This window comes from Mugil cephalus, chromosome 22 (genome assembly GCF_022458985.1).
Source record: "Mugil cephalus isolate CIBA_MC_2020 chromosome 22, CIBA_Mcephalus_1.1, whole genome shotgun sequence".
Classification (NCBI taxonomy): domain Eukaryota; kingdom Metazoa; phylum Chordata; class Actinopteri; order Mugiliformes; family Mugilidae; genus Mugil; species Mugil cephalus.
Genome location: NC_061791.1, coordinates 8,402,786 through 8,418,720, shown reverse-complemented (window position 1 = coordinate 8,418,720; position 15,935 = coordinate 8,402,786). Strand labels below are relative to the sequence as shown.

Here is a 15,935-nt window from a genome sequence, read left to right as displayed (position 1 = left end):
TCACTAGAGAGAAATAGAGGGGAATGGACCACTGGGGGATGGCGCATGGTAAAAAATGAAAATGGGTATAGGAATGAAAAGGACAAGGAAGGAGATGAAGAAGGAGAACAAAGAAAACACAAAAGGCTGAATCCTCATTCGCGTTACAAATCCTCTTATAAAAGAATAGCGGTTGTAAGAGCAAAACACTATAACCCTGGAAGAAAAACAAACCAAACAAATATGAAACAGGAAGAAGAAAAAAAATAGCATGGTAGAAAAAACGAAATGCAAAACATGCAATGACTGCAAGATGATTTTCACAATCCAGAGTACTCCAAGAGTATTGGCAAGCTTTCTTCCATAATGAGTGTATAAATTGACACAGACATGCAGGGTATAGTGTGACCCTCACCATGATACCCAATGCCTGAAGCTGCCATGGTGCTCCAGTCATCCTGCCACATTGTAATTTATTTATAATTGATTATATTTAATTGTCATGGCACTTATGCAACATGAGAAGAACGTGTCGTAAATTATTAGTGTGTGGCATTACACAATACAGAATCAATCACATTTACACTATATTGCTAAAGGCATTGGCTCGCTCATCCAAATAAGTCAATTCAGGTGTTCCAATTGCTTTCATGGCAACAGGTGTATAAAATTAAGCGGCCAAGCATGCAGATTGCTTCTACAAACATTTGTAAAAGAGCTCAGTGAACTCCAGTGGGGTACTGTGATAGGATGCCATCTGTGCAATAAGTCCGGTCATGAAATTTCCTCGCAACTAAATATTCCACTGTCAACCGTCAGTGATATTATAACAAAGTGGAAGTGCAACTCAGCCACAGTGACAGAGTGGGGTCAGTGGATGTTAAGGCGCAAAGTGCACAGACGTCGCCAACTTTCTACAGAGTCAATGGCCTCAGACTTCCAATGCCATGCATCACCAAGTGTTGGATGCAGTAGTGTAAATCACACCACCACTGGACTCTAAAGCAGTGGAGATCTATACCCAAGACTTTGGACAATTCCATGCACCAACTTTGTGAGAACAGTTTGGGGATGGTCCCTTCCTGTTCCATCATGACTGTGCACCTGCACACAAAGCAAGGTCCATAATGACATGGATGAGCAAGGCTGGTGTAGAAGAAGCTGACTAGCCTGACCTCAACCCAAACACCTTTGGGATTGGAGCAAAGACTGAGAGCCAGGCCTTCTTGTCCAAACGAATGTGTTCTGGAAGAATGGTCAAAGAATGGTCGAAATAGCTGCAAAGGGTGGGCCTTCATATTAAACCCTATGGATTACGAAATGGGATGTCACTTAAGTTCATATTCGTGTAAAGGCAGATGAGCAAATACTTTTAGAAATATATTCTTTTTACTTTGTGATGGGGTGATACTCAAGTTTGCACAGAAAATTGCTTTGCGAGCTAGAGCAGCAAATATAAACGTCCTCATTGACCAAAAAAGAAATAATACTGTGATGGGCCATCATTATATGGACCAAGTAATCATTTTTGCTTTCTTTAATCCACTTTGTGATACAGAGCGATGATTGCAGTGAAGAAAAGGATTGTATTTCTTCAACCTTAGTGAATAGGAGCTGTTTACAGAACTTTTTCTCTACATTGACTTTTATATTCAATACAAATTCAAAAACATGAGCAACTTAAATGTATCGTACAAATATGTATGTAGCATCCTTACACAGCCATTTGTATTTACATTAATTTGCTTTGTGATGGCGAGAGTATCTAGTTTGAACAGAAAATTGTCTTTTCTAACTAGATCAGAACATATAAATGTGTTCACTGATAAAGAAAAGCATACTGAGCTGGGTAGTCATTATATTGACCAAGTAATCATGTTTGCTTGCTTTATTCACTTTGTGATAGAGTGATGATTGCAGTGAGAACAAGGATTGTATTTCCTTGGCGTTAATGAATAGCAGATGTTGCCAGTCTTTTGTCTACATTGTTTTCCTTACCAAACACAGGAGTGAAAAATATGAGTAACTTAGGTGGACAGTTATACTTGTTCCCTGCAGACTTTGTATGTATGAAGAATGAAAGCGCGCACAATCACCTAGCATATAAACAAACACTAAACACAAAGACATTGAATGCATCTGTATCACCGTATTGGCTACGCTCTCTTTAAAAACATGATTTTACATCTCCTTTCTCTTTCCCTTAAGGCCACATTTTCTCCTCCAATATCAGTGTCTGACCTTCACCGTCCAGTACTAGACACACTCCAGCCAGGATCCTGAGATGTTCGGTCTCCTTATCCCCATGTCCTGACATCTCCAATTTGAAGAGGTGTATTTTAAGGGTAAGAACAGCATAGGAGCAGCTGTATCGACCAACTCTGTTCCCAACCTCCTGTTGTGGGCACTCTTGCTTCTCTCCTTCTGTCATGTGTTACCCCTGTCTGTATTTCTCCCTCAATCCAAATATCACACTCTCTCTCCAGGTCCCAGGTTCCCAGAAACGGCGGGTGGCCTTTAGCTATCGACCAGCTCCTGCAGCTTGAATAGCGTTCACCACCGCTGGGAATTTGGATGCATGTGCACACTACATGTTATTGTAAACAATACAGATGATCCAGTAAGCTGTTCTGTATTCAGTAGTGGTAGCAGGATCACAACATGTCCTTGAAGCTTGGAAAACCGTTGTGAAGTTAACAAAATCAGAGCCAAGCAGCTAGCAGTTCACACGGGGAATATTCAAAAACCGACTTCCTGGTTTAAAAAAAAAAAAAAAAAAAAAAAAAAAAAAAAAGGTTTGAGAGGGAATGCCAAAATATTGTTGCAATGTTCTCTACATTTGAAAAGAAGTAATTTGTGCTCATCTCCTTCAGTGATTGCAGACGCTTGGAAATAGTCCTGTTTAACAGAACAATCAGGACAGGCAATGAGTCAAAATAAAGTACTGCTTTTTAGCTGTCTGACTCAACATGTAAAATATATAAATAGAACTAATGTCGGTGAAAGCAACTAAGGATCAATTAGCTCGCAAACTGAGCTAAATTCTCATATAGTCTGCAAGAATCTCTGCGTTTCATTCACTCTCGTCTGTAAAGCCTTCGGCACTGAAGTAGACCGAGTGTATACTGGGTGTGCTTTTGAATGTTGTGTTCATTAGCTGCTTTCTATATTTGTGTGTATTGTAATTCCCAAATGTTCCTTCTAAACAGTTAGTGGAGGTCAGCCCTCCTAACTGGGCTAATAGACTCATTACTACAAAGGACACACACACACAGACACACACAGACGGGTGAACAAAAAGCTCCCTTGGTTGCTTTTTTCAATATAAGCTAATTGGCATGCAAATTAAAAACGCTAAATTTGTAACATGATGTTGGGCAATAACAGTGAGACATAAAGAAATCTAACATAATGGGTAGAAATGGAAATTAAGCATTCCTAAAAATTCATTTGCTATTCTGTAATATCTTTTATAAGCCCAATTACATGCACTGCAATCCAGAAAGAGAGAAAAACAAATTCTCACTGGTTAACTGATTCGCACAAAATAGTCTTAATTGGATGCAATGACAAAGAGCATCCTAAATGTCCTTTATTCTGCCCTATCGTTCCTCCTCTCCTTCTTTTCACACTCTCTCTGCAGATGGATTGAGTGAGACCTCAAGAAGCAATGGGAGCTGCATTTAAAAGGGCACCTTCAACTCACTGTCTGTCTGATATTTAAAGAGATATCACAATAATCTGGGCACTCAAAATGTGCACACACAGACACAAACAAACAAACAAACAGAACACACACACTATTAGTGATACTGATGCCAGTGAGAGGTATAATCCTCTGGAAGTTGCAGATGATGTACAGGGGTAACTAGGCTTCTGGTGCCAACAAAACAGCAATGGCCTTCTGAGATTACGGGTGGTGGAAGATAAAGAGGAGGGAAAGAGGGAGTGATATGAATATTATCTGTACTTCAGAGCTTTTGCAATATTATTTCTAACAGTCGCATTAATAATGAACAGTGAACAGAAGAAGAGATTCACTGGTGGTGACATTTAGCCTTCCAGACAGTATTACTTACATTTCAGCGATACCTTGTTGGAAAGATAATGTTAATGTTGCTGCAGTGAAATGAAACTAAATAAATAATGTACGACAGTGTTCATGGCATTCTGGGCAGATTTAGTTAGTAGTTTCTGTTAGACTCAGAATGATAGCAATTTAAAGCTAAGCTGCAACTTTTGATTTCCCTGTCTGTCAGGAACATTGCATATGATATATCCCTACGGTCTACGGTTCCTTCTCCTCTTTCAGTGCTTTCCAATAACAAAAAGCCAAACCAATGTTCTTCTTTCTTTTCAGAATCGTTTTCATCGGCAAATTCAAACTTTTCTTGAATGCCTCATTCATACAACGCTTGATAGCATTACAGCTTTTTATTTTTTTATTTTTGCCTTATTCTTCTTATTCTTATGTCTATGCCTTGTTCATATGTGTTCTTTCTTATCTTGTGACTCTTGAACAAAATAATTTCCCTGCATGGATCAAAAAAGTGATCTTGAGTCTTGAATCTAAATTGTCCTACTTATGGGCATGTATTATATAGTATAACTTATACTAGGCTAGTTAGCTGGTGGCTTTTAGTGTTCTACTTTAATTCTTAGGCAGAGGGGAAGTGTTGGTTGAAGTGAAGTCGAATGTCCTATCACTTTTTACCTGCTGCTGTTCGCTAGGCTAGTTAGCTGGTGTCTTGTTGTTGGTTGCTAGTTGGTAGCTAACTGAAAAGCCTGCTGGCTGGCTTTTCAGAGGACTGGGCTTCTAAATGTGTTTTGCCTCAGATCATGGCACAAGGGATTGTCACATCTTATCCTGTGTATTTATGAATATACTGGTCATAGTTAGCACTTGCACCAGACACGAGTGTAAAATGTGCCAAAAAAAAAAAAAATCACTGCATCAGTATGCAACTGTATTTTGCAATTTACCAGGGCTCACAATAACTCGTTACATGTATACAACACTGATCAAGTTTATGCATATACCTGCTTCTATTATTTTTTATTCTGAAAGTGTAATTTATGTTGTACAGTTTTCTATTCTATTTGTCACACTTTTATTTTTATGCTTTTCTTGTACCACTGAGAAAAGTGACCAGAGTCAAATTCCTTGTATGTGCACATATACTTGGCCAATTAAGCTGATCCTGATTCAAAATTGTTCATCTGTGAGGGTCTGACAAAAACTACACTATTTATGCATATATAATGTAAGGTTTAATATATAATTCCCCAACTGAGATTACTAACCGCTGAGCATGTATGAATCATACTGTGGGTAAATGCCCGTGGTTGTGGGCCTTTGTGTGTAGAATATAAACAGAGAGTCGGTCACAGGAGTGCACCTTTTCTGTGACTTTCCGTGGTGCTATTTTGGCGAGGTTTTACCTCTGATAGGGGTGTTCACAGAGTCTGTGTCTGTGTCCATTACACAGAGTGCTGCTATTTCGCTCCACATTCCATGTCATCAAAGGTATTAAGATAGAGGGAGAAAGAGAGTGCTATGTGTGAATCTGCCTGAGCCCAGACATACACACCGCTGGCACCACTCCCCTCTTCCCATATAATTCAACACATACATTCACTCCAGCTCTACCCTCACAATCAGTTTCTATAAAAAGAGGTGGCCAGAGCATCCAGTGGTCCATCTCATCCCGTTCTCTGCTTTAGCCACACCAAAGGTTATTCTACACGGCGACATAAGAAAACGATGAACGCCAATGGTTATGGTATTGAGTAAGGGAGGATTTTTGATGTTTCTGTGTCTGACCTGGTTTTCAGACATGACGTAGAGGTAGTGGTGGTCAGAAGAGAAGGCCATGTCTCGGAGGATGGGTCCGTTATCCACAGCCTGCACAGTCTCATACTGAAGAGCGCGGGATGGGCCGTCAACCCGGATCTGAAAAAACACAAAAGCACATTAAAAATGAATATATGTCATATGGATTCCGATTGTTTTCGCACCAATGTTAGTATTGAATCCAATAGTATGTTAATTATTTGTTGGTTCTATTATTTAGATCTCTTCCATCTGACCAACTGATGGAATAAAGTCACCTGAAAATATAACATGGAAACAAAAAACAGCTGAGGCACAAGGAAGATAAAGGGGCAAAGTGTGCAAATACAAACTGAGCAATCATAAAAAAGTTACATTTAGGTGTTACTGACAATTGCCCACTACTGTTTCAAGATTTTCCCATGCATCACGGCTTTCAGGGCAGTATCCGAGAAGCAAATACATCTATAGTGCATATTTCTCACTATTTTAAGCCATTCAAAAGCGATTATGGTAATGAGACATCTGGGCAAGAGGCGTGGTGCATGGGCCCCTAGGTGAGTTTACTCAGCAGAAAGTGCATGGAATTGGCCCCGCACACACTCGGTGATGTGATGGAAGCGGCCGGAGTTGTGCCAGAACATCTGCTTACATCGTCACACATACACACGCACACACTGGGCGCGCTCCAAATGATCCTTTATAAATCTGCCCCTCTGGCTCTAATTTTCCAGCAACACACAGTTCTGACACATACCTAGCCAAGCAACTTTCAACACCCAGCAGAATACACGCTCGCACACGCACACACACACACACACAGACACACAGGCCTTTGTGGGCTAGCGGACAGGTGTGAAGAGAGTCTTGTTAAAGTTGTGATGACTCTTGGTAGTTCTTTGTGCTCTTCAGCACTTAAGGGTTCACAGGTAACAGGCTCAAACGGGAGATAATTGGACAGGAAGCAGATGGTTGAGCAGACAGGTGAGTCACTTCATGATTAATTATAATAAGCTCATAACAACACACTCTCTGTATTGTCTCTGTCAGCATATTTTCAAAAGAGAAAAAAAAAACTCTCCATGCCCACCTTAAGCTAAGGACTTAAGCTTAAGTTCATGACGTCTAGTTGGGTAAACTGAGCCATTTGGTAAAACGGTGCCGAGAACAATGCGGTTTGTCTTTGTTGGCGAATGAATATGAAAACGTCTGGAGGGCATTTACCTTATGAGATTTACCGTAAAAGACTTTGCCCACACCCTGGATAGTGATGTTTTGTTCTGTATCTTTCAATGCTTTATTATTCCACAATCAAACCAGTAGCACGAATATTAGTTTTAGGAAACACAATATGCATGTTCTTTAATAAAAAAAAGTAACAATATCAGTTAATTCCACCTTCACTCAATCTGCAGCTCCTTTATTCAGTGGAACTTTCCTTTGTCTTTGCTTTGACAATCAACTATTGTATATCAAAGAGAGAAACCCAAGTATGTTGGGTGCTGTTTAAGTACTGCCCTAACCGGCTGTTTCTCCCGATATCCAATTTCACAACATGACATTTCTTTAAACAGGCACCATCTTTCACCCCGACTTCACCCCGCTCTCCCCCCCTTGTTTGTTCCTCGGTCATTCTTCCCGTCTCATTCTGCCTCCTGCTTGGCTTGTGTAGTGGGCTTGATCTCAAAGAACCTCGAGTTCTTTTCTATCAAAGCTCACACACTTCCACTGGGAGCCATTGTATGCACCAGGGTCAGTTGCAAAGAAAAAGAACAGACGGCAAATAGGAGAGTGGGAAAGAAGAGAAGGAGGTAAGAAGAAAGAAACTTGCACACGAGCCAAGGCCAGATTCAGCAGGTGGGGTTATCTAATCTGCCCGATAGAGGGAGTTCTTTATAAGGTGCTGTCCATATGTGCACATCGCACGTGCATGTGCAATTGGATGCACTGAAAGATGTGTGTATCAGTTTACCCTGACCATATAAGATAAAAGTCTCGAGTCAATTGGTGTCTGGAGTTTAAGAGATGACAGTCCACAGCAGTGGCTGAATATAGAGTTTTATTGTGTTGGGACGGATCCGCAGCCACCAGGGAGCCGAGAGGCTTCAAGGGGAAGCTCCTGTATATTATCCCTCAATCTGACCACCAACAAAACAAATGAGCCATCAGGGAGCGCACGGCATGTCCGCAAGCATGCAACGCTGGCTGCTACAGTCACACTGGGACCGGAGGAGGACACACTGGGGAGAAGAGTTGATTTGAATGACAGACAACTGGATTTACACAATAATAAGCACCAACACAGCATTACACTTGCACTTTAAAGGAACAGCTGTCGACTTGAAGTGCAAACATCTATTGCTAGACTGGACCAAGCTATGCATTAATTTCCTAATCATTATCAGAAACTATAATTATTTATAAATCATAAAGCAATATTTCATCAGTCAAGAATCATTAAGGCAGCTACGCTGGAGCCGCCGATATTATCTGATTCCCTTTCAACAGTAATAAAGTGGATTAGCTGCTCTATGCTAAATGGATTACAATGCTAATCTCTGCTATCACGTTAGCACTACATACCAGACATTCACTGCCAGACAGTTAACGTCTCAGAGTAGTAGGACGGTGAGAAATGCAGTAGGTCTACACATAAATGAACGCACACTAATATATTTGCATGTACAGGAACAGTGTCATTTCACTGCGTCTCTCCTTCACGTGTACACACACACACACACTAGGCCGTCTGGCTAGAGATCCTCATATGGTAATGAGGGATACTCGTGGGAGAGCGTGGAGAGTTACTGGCACTTTTGAGTCAGACCGCACTTCCACAGTTCTGCAAAATGTGTGTAGTAAATGTGTCATCATGCATGTGTTTGTTGGTCTCTTTACACGGCCGCATCAGTGCAAGAGATTCACATTATATCTCACATCAAGAAGAGAAAAGTGACACTCTATGCAGTCTATAAACTGCATCCCCCTAGTGGCTGTGCCCGGCAACTTCACCACCACCACAACAGGATATCAAAGAACATGAAGCACCCCGATGAAAAACTGGATAAATGGCACTAATAAAATGTTGTTTCAATGATCAGGGACTGTCCACCATAAAAATGTATCTAATGACTGCAAATGCATTAAACATTAAAAATGAAAACATGTTCAGTGGTGAGAACGTGTGCAGATGGTATTGTCTGATTTGAATATGTCATTGAAAAATAATGTGCCCAAAGTGACTATCTCCCTCTCTCCATGGGGCTAACCGCTAGCAGAAGGTGTGATGCAGACAGGGAAGCCATTCCGGTGTGAAAACCACAGGATTACCCTCGCTCAGTTTGCTCATATTGGCACTGTTTACCACAAATGGAAAATACGACGCTGCCTCCGACTCTGCATGCAATCCAATTTGGGGCAGGTAATAACATAATGCTAAAATCTTCATTTTATTATACACACTGGGTGCTATTCTACACATCTAAAATAACTAAGACCTTAAACTCTTCACGGTGCGTTGTACAAAAATCAATAGGTTGCATGCTGGGACATACACAGAAACACATCTAGCAGAATAAGTGAAGAAATAATATATTTCATTACTGGATTGTTAGAAAATGGATGGGTTGTTTTGTCATGGGTTAAATCAAAAGAAACCTCACTTAACCTCGGTCAATAAGGTTCATGCCCCTTTGGAAATCTCTTCTGATGAAAATTTCCTTTGAAATTCAGTAGCTCTGGTCGCACATTTGAGGACTTGTATCGATCTGGAATGATCCCTGAACTGAATCTACTGCAAACGGTGGGACAGACCGTCTACACTGAAGGATGAGTCTAATCCTCAAGAGGCATAAATGTACTGCTGTGGTGGTGTCAGTGTAGAGGATGTGCTGCTGTGGTAGTGTTTGTGTGCACGACACACAATCACAACCACGCCCTCTGGATAGTTGGCACCTATCTCTGCTGGCATTGGGCGACAGGTGGAGTACGCCATGCACAGGTCGCCAGTTGATTTTAAATAGAAGAGGCTGACGATAATTCACACTCGCATTCACACCTATGACTAATTTAAAAGCCTCAGACAACCTAATGTGCATGTCTTTTGACTCTCAGAGGAAGCTCGAGCACCCGAAGAGAACCCCTAGGAAGTGTGCTTCCCGAACATACAATAACCAAAGCAACTTTGTTGTTCTGAGTAAAGATGCTGAGACTGAGAGACTGCTGAACTGCGTCCTTGCCTGCTATGGCATGGATTTCGGAGTGGCAAAAGGAAGGCTTGTCACACAGAGCTGCAGTCTGTTAAGCATGGCACACACTCTAACACACCATGACTGGAAAACACACCATGACCAACATGCCGCTAGTGGAAGCCAGAATAAGCTGCTGACTAAAGTATCACTGTGGTCTGACACGGGCCATGCGACCACAGTGAGGTGAGTGGGCTCGAGCAGAATGTCATCCAAAGTCATAAAGCACGCTGGGAAACTCGAATTTCCACAATACCTGTGTGAGGAAATCCACTAATCCTCTGAAACATGCACATGGGCAAATACTAAGTGTGTGCCAGCTAATAAGGGTCCTGAACCTTTTTTCTGTTGGATGACCATGTGATGAAATGAGCCAGGTTTCTAAAACCGATTGTTATTTACCAACTTTATCGCTAATAGTGAGACGAGCTTACAATAGCGTCACATTCCTCATTTACAATAAGTCAAATGTTGATTTTAATGCATTTCTAAAACTATAAAAACACATATTTTGACCTGTAAGACTTCCTACAGCACTTTCATTTAAACTCGCAGCTGATGAGTCCACACTGCGTTCTCCTGAGGACATCTCTTAAGTGCCCCAGGTCTTTACCTTGTTCGAGATATCAATCAAAAGCATTTTGTACTGGAAACTGCTCAGCCACATTCCAAAATACACCGTAACCCGACCTGCCACACTTCCCCCCCAGGTTTCCACCCTCTTCGCAAAGCCACAGAGAGTGTTAGGTGTTCAAGCAGGCAAGGCAGGACACGCATTAAGAGCCTAGAAAGAGATGCAGTCAGACAGACGGAGACAACGGAGAGGAACATTCACCAAGGGAGAGAAAGAGACGGGAAAGAAAAGAAGCAACTTATCCTCACCACATAATGGCAATGTGTCTCTCTGAGCGCGTTCTATTCATACCGACAGCAATACAATGGCGGCTGTCTGATTGCAGGAATCTGTCCGGCTCTCCGAAACATATAGCAGACACGGAGAAAACGAGGAGGGGTAGCGGGTATAGAAAGAGACGAGGGGACCAGGAGGCGGACTGGTTACATCTCTCAGTGTCAATCAATGCCACGACAAACCCTCCAATTCTGCATTCAGTGCCACGGTTTATAGCTTTGGGCGAGATGGACTGGGGAAGACTAGCGGGAGGGGGAGTGTGGATGATTTGACATTAATCCGATGGTTTTAACAAGTCGCACACACACGTGAGATGCCAGGCCGGTCGAGTCGAGAATCACATGTGATTTGCTAACCTCCGCCAGACAGACTTATTGGGGACAATCAAAGACAGATGTGTTTTTATCCTGTGAGGAAGGAGGCCATTTTTCTACACCTGCAATGCCCTTTTAGCGCGGTACTTTACATTTTATGACGAGCTATAATGGAGTCATGCATTTTTACAAGAAGTGCAACACCGACTCAATGCTTTAGCGCCTTCCTATTATGGAAGTAAAATATTCATTCAGTTCATTAAAGACACTTTTAAAATCCTTCTTTTTCTCTTTCTTCTGACTCAACTCCTCTCTCTATAGGAGGATGAGTGGGCAAAAAAAAAAAAAAAAAAACCCGACAGAGTGGAACTGAACTCATTCTATGCTTTAATTCACTGTTCTCTGTTTTATGTTTGCAATTAGGCATATCTGCTACACAGCAGGATTTTAATTAATGTCTTTCCCCACGTTGCCTGCGCTGTGAGGGAAGTTGCTTTGTGGGCGTACATCAAGGAAATGTCATTGTTAGCGGGGAAGTAACTAGAGAGATTCGCATTGTCAGTGTCAAAACTACGCAGAATTATGACCTCAACGGCGGCCCTCCTCTTGAGTTTTGTTTCACTGGGGTTAATCTTCGGAACATATTTCATTTTGGATACGTGGTTTAGAGGAAGGAAATGAGTTTAAAGCAGCTGTGAGAAGATACAAAGAAAAATGGAATGCTACGAGAATAACGGATGGTGGATGAGAAGTTTAAAATTAATTTGGCGAGTGACCGAGCGTCACCATCGGTGCTACTCAAGTATCCGCCTGAGATCTGACACTACAGCAGACAGAGCTGCAGGGGGACCCCTGGCTCGCTGACTGACCGCCGTGGCATTAAAGGTGTAGTAACTTTTAGCCTGCAGGTCCATGTGGCCTACTAATCTAACCTTAAGCCCCTGCTGAGAGATAGACAGGAAAAGCAAGGAGAGAGGAGAAGAGGGGGACAAGAATGTTATTGTGAGGGATGATGGTGTTGGGCGTGAAAGGGGACAAGTGTCTGGAGGCTTCCCAACTCATTTCTCCCCTCCCCATCACCCCCCACTCTCCTCTCCTCCCTCAATCTCCCCAATGGCTTCAAAGGGTGAGTGACAGGTCTCCCTGCTATCATCGCCTTCGCTGCTGAGCTGCCTCAGAGCGCTGCGACCAAGCGGGGGGCTCACAACTCAGCTTTTGTTACCCGTTTCCCTCCTCTGCTGTTGCTTTGGCTATTTTTCTCTTCCGCTCCTCTGCCGCTCTGGCTCAATCTTAAATTCGTGAGTTCGTCTGAAATACCTGCAGGCCCGACGGCCGGTTCAATCTTGGGAACAGCTGTGGCTTCTTGACTTTTAATGACTCACTCATTAAGTTTACCTTTCCCTTCCGGTGCGACGTTTCACACCATGCTTCTCCTTATGTCAGCTGCAGACCCTCTTCAGTGATGGTATTTACCATTGATTCACCTACTTTTTGATTGGTCTTAAAGATGCTCAGAGTGTCTGCACCCTGCTTGCAGACTTATTTTTTACTTCCTCCGAAGTCCATTGGTACATAGTGCCCATCTTCCAGAAAATATGGAGAAACAGTCGAGCACTTAACTGAACACAAATGTTTTCCCTCTTCTCTCTTGAACTTTTCTAGCTCAATAAAGCTTCCAATATTACGTCCATCCATTTTGCCATTTTTTTTCTTTGCAATACGCCTCATTCCATCACTCCAAGTGCTACTTTCTCCTTACAGTTGTACAACAGGGTGTTAGAGGCAATAGCGAGAGATCTCCTGAAAGAGCTCTATTAATGCAAACCAATAACTGCCATAGCTGAGAAAACCCCATACGCACATTTCTATTTCAAACCAATTATTTCTCTCCACTGTTTCTTCCCTGTTACCCCATTTTTTTTCTGTAGTGATAAGAGCCGCTGGAACAGCAGCTACTGCCTGGGTCTCAAAGACCCCACAGAGGCAGCGGCGTAATTTGAGGGCACACTGCGACCTGGGTCTGTATAAGTGGTGCACCCTGGTGGCCGTGCTACAGAGTGGTGTCGCACGCCCATTATATTTTGCTTTGGGAGTCATTAATGAGGTCAACGCGCTTCTCGGAGGAGCGAGGGCACCAAATCAGCCTGTTGTATCGAATGAAAGCTTTCAGGTGACAGAGCGGTCCACAAACTCAGAGGTGAGGATGCAGTTCATTAGGATGAGTGTGGCTGGCAAACTGTTCAAGCTGGCTGAATATACTGTATAACAGCAACATATGCAGGGGGCTGTGTTTTTTGTGTATATGCAGAATTGGAAAGGATATGCATGTGTTATCTACACCTTTGAGAGTTGCAGGAGCTAGGAGTTTGGACATATGGCAGAGCGAGAGGCGGCCAGCTTTGATGTTAGTGAGGCAGGAGAGAATGGGGAGAAAATGGAGAAAAATATCCATCATCATCATCATCGTGAAGTAAAATGTATTTATTGTGTTGTTTTATCACAGTGTACACCGAGTCGAAAAAATATGACGGCCATTCCCGTCTAATGTGCCACCAAAACAGATTGTTGTGAAGCACGGACTCCACTAGACATCTTAAGATCATTTAAGTGCTTAGTCCCTCCTCTTATTGCTGTGAATGGGTGCTCACCACTGCTGGCTGGGAGAACCCCATTTCAAAAATAGCAGCAATTATCCTCCGTACACCTGTGCAGAGTCTTTCAAAGTAATTTTAGAGGAAGATATTCTGAGCATTTTGAATATATTGGAATGTGCTACCGCTCCATCATGAGTTCAGACGGCCTGGGTTGCTTCGGTCTCTTCATATAATCCCAGAATCTCTCAGTGGTGTTGGAATCAGTGCAATGGAAGGACTTTTTTAATCGCACCATGCCTCCTTAACTGCAAATCCAAACATTCAGGATAATCCGTAGAGGAGTTAAGACAAGACAAAGCCAAAATAAGATGATCCTTTATTTATCCCACAGTGGGAAAATTTGCAGAATAATATCAGGGCTCATCCTGGTGTTGACTGGTCAGTAAAAGAAAAAAAACTTAGATCAACCTTGCACCAAACAGGCTTAAAGTTGTAGTTCAGAGAGCTGAAAGATGACTATGAGCCCTCTGTGTGGAGGGACACTGACAGACTTTGATCCACATCCACGGAATCATCCACAAACACTCCCATTGTGACCTTTCTTGTGACCTAAGCACGGCCACAGTTCAAAACACAATAACACGGGTGTATGCTTTCACCTTAACAGGGAGCACTCTGTACTCCTTATTAGATTGAACCATATTCGTTTCCCTAACTGTCAGTCAGCAGCATATCCAGGGGTTGTGGAGAAGCTCCAGGTCCCAATAAAGATGTCTAGGTCTGATAATGGCCTAATGACAGGCTCTGATCAACTTCAGCCAAGGTGAAGGAACGACTTTGAAAACTCTTTTGTCTCCATTTACTAGACACAGCTTTGTTTTAGCGGTTATCTATCGCCTTCTTTTACTGCTTATCAGTCTGTCCTGCTTTCTCTGGTCAATACTAATTTTCAGCTTGTTTACCAGGGCAAACAGAACAGTTCATTGACTTGAAGAGTGTGATTGGTTTCCTGGGAGACACGTCCGAATACATAAATACGCAGATTAAACCCGTACGAGCTCAAAGAAGACTCCTGCAACGACTGAAGATGTAATGTAACTTTTACAAAGTGTGGAAAAGAAAGTGTAGTAGAGAGGCCAGAGCGTGCGTGTGTGTGTGTGTGTGTCTGCAGGTGTGTGAATAATAGATGGGGGGCTCAGAGCCAGACACTGTCTGAGACCAGACATCACCCTGGATCCTGTTACCACACACTGCCATCAGAATAACTCTGGAGACACAGGCATACTCTTGCCTCACGTGCACGCACACGCGCACGCAGAGTTCAAATACATGCACGATCCTGCACACGCACGATCACAAACGCACCGTGGCCTTTCAGCACTCCGATGCACCGTTTCTCAACACAACACTATCTCTGTGTTGAGCCTCTGTTCAGGTGCAATCACAGAGTCGTGTAACGCGATCTTGCAATTTTAAATGTTCTGCAGAAGATAAGGTGGAGGTGATGAAGTGGACGTTTTTCAAGGAAATCTCACGTCCCACTGGTATGGCAATGGCTGACAAAAATCACACATACATGCACAACTACATTAGATATTATTACAGAAACCTATGTTATGCAGCTGAAGACCACACATACTCATGCATTCATAAATTATCTGTGGTTTTACCTTTCAGATTTGTGCGTGTGCATTAGTATGTGTATGGGAAGCATTCATTGCCCACCCTTCAGTTTTATGTTGTGGTGATTTATGAGGTTCCTTCCAAAGTTTCTAATTAAATACGGAAGCACCTCACAACCAATTCCTCTGAGATAAGCAGGTGCGAATTTCTGCGTTGCCTCCATATTGTCTGCGCAAGTGCGTTTGTGTGCATTTTTCCTGTGTGTGTATATTTGCTCGCTTTCAGCCCCAAGGGTGGTTCCTTTTTCTTTCTCATCTCTCCTCTTTGCCTTTATTCCTTTATTAAAAAGACTGGCACACTCCCTCTATTATACCCGTTTCCCCACTGAAGTGAAAAATTGCATCGCTGGTCTAGCACAGAGAGAGAGACGGAGAG

At 42.6% G+C, this 15,935-nt stretch overlaps 1 protein-coding gene across 2 annotated transcripts in view; it reads right to left on the bottom strand.

The window, feature by feature from the left end:
• Positions 1 to 15,935, bottom strand: part of plxna4 (plexin A4) — a 205,050-nt gene that overhangs the window by 78,559 nt on the left and 110,556 nt on the right. For both annotated transcript variants that reach the window (XM_047575065.1, XM_047575064.1), the window contains exon 4: positions 5,804 to 5,932. In XM_047575065.1, coding sequence (XP_047431021.1) covers positions 5,804 to 5,932 — 129 coding nt within the window. The remainder of the gene's footprint in view (positions 1 to 5,803; positions 5,933 to 15,935) is intronic.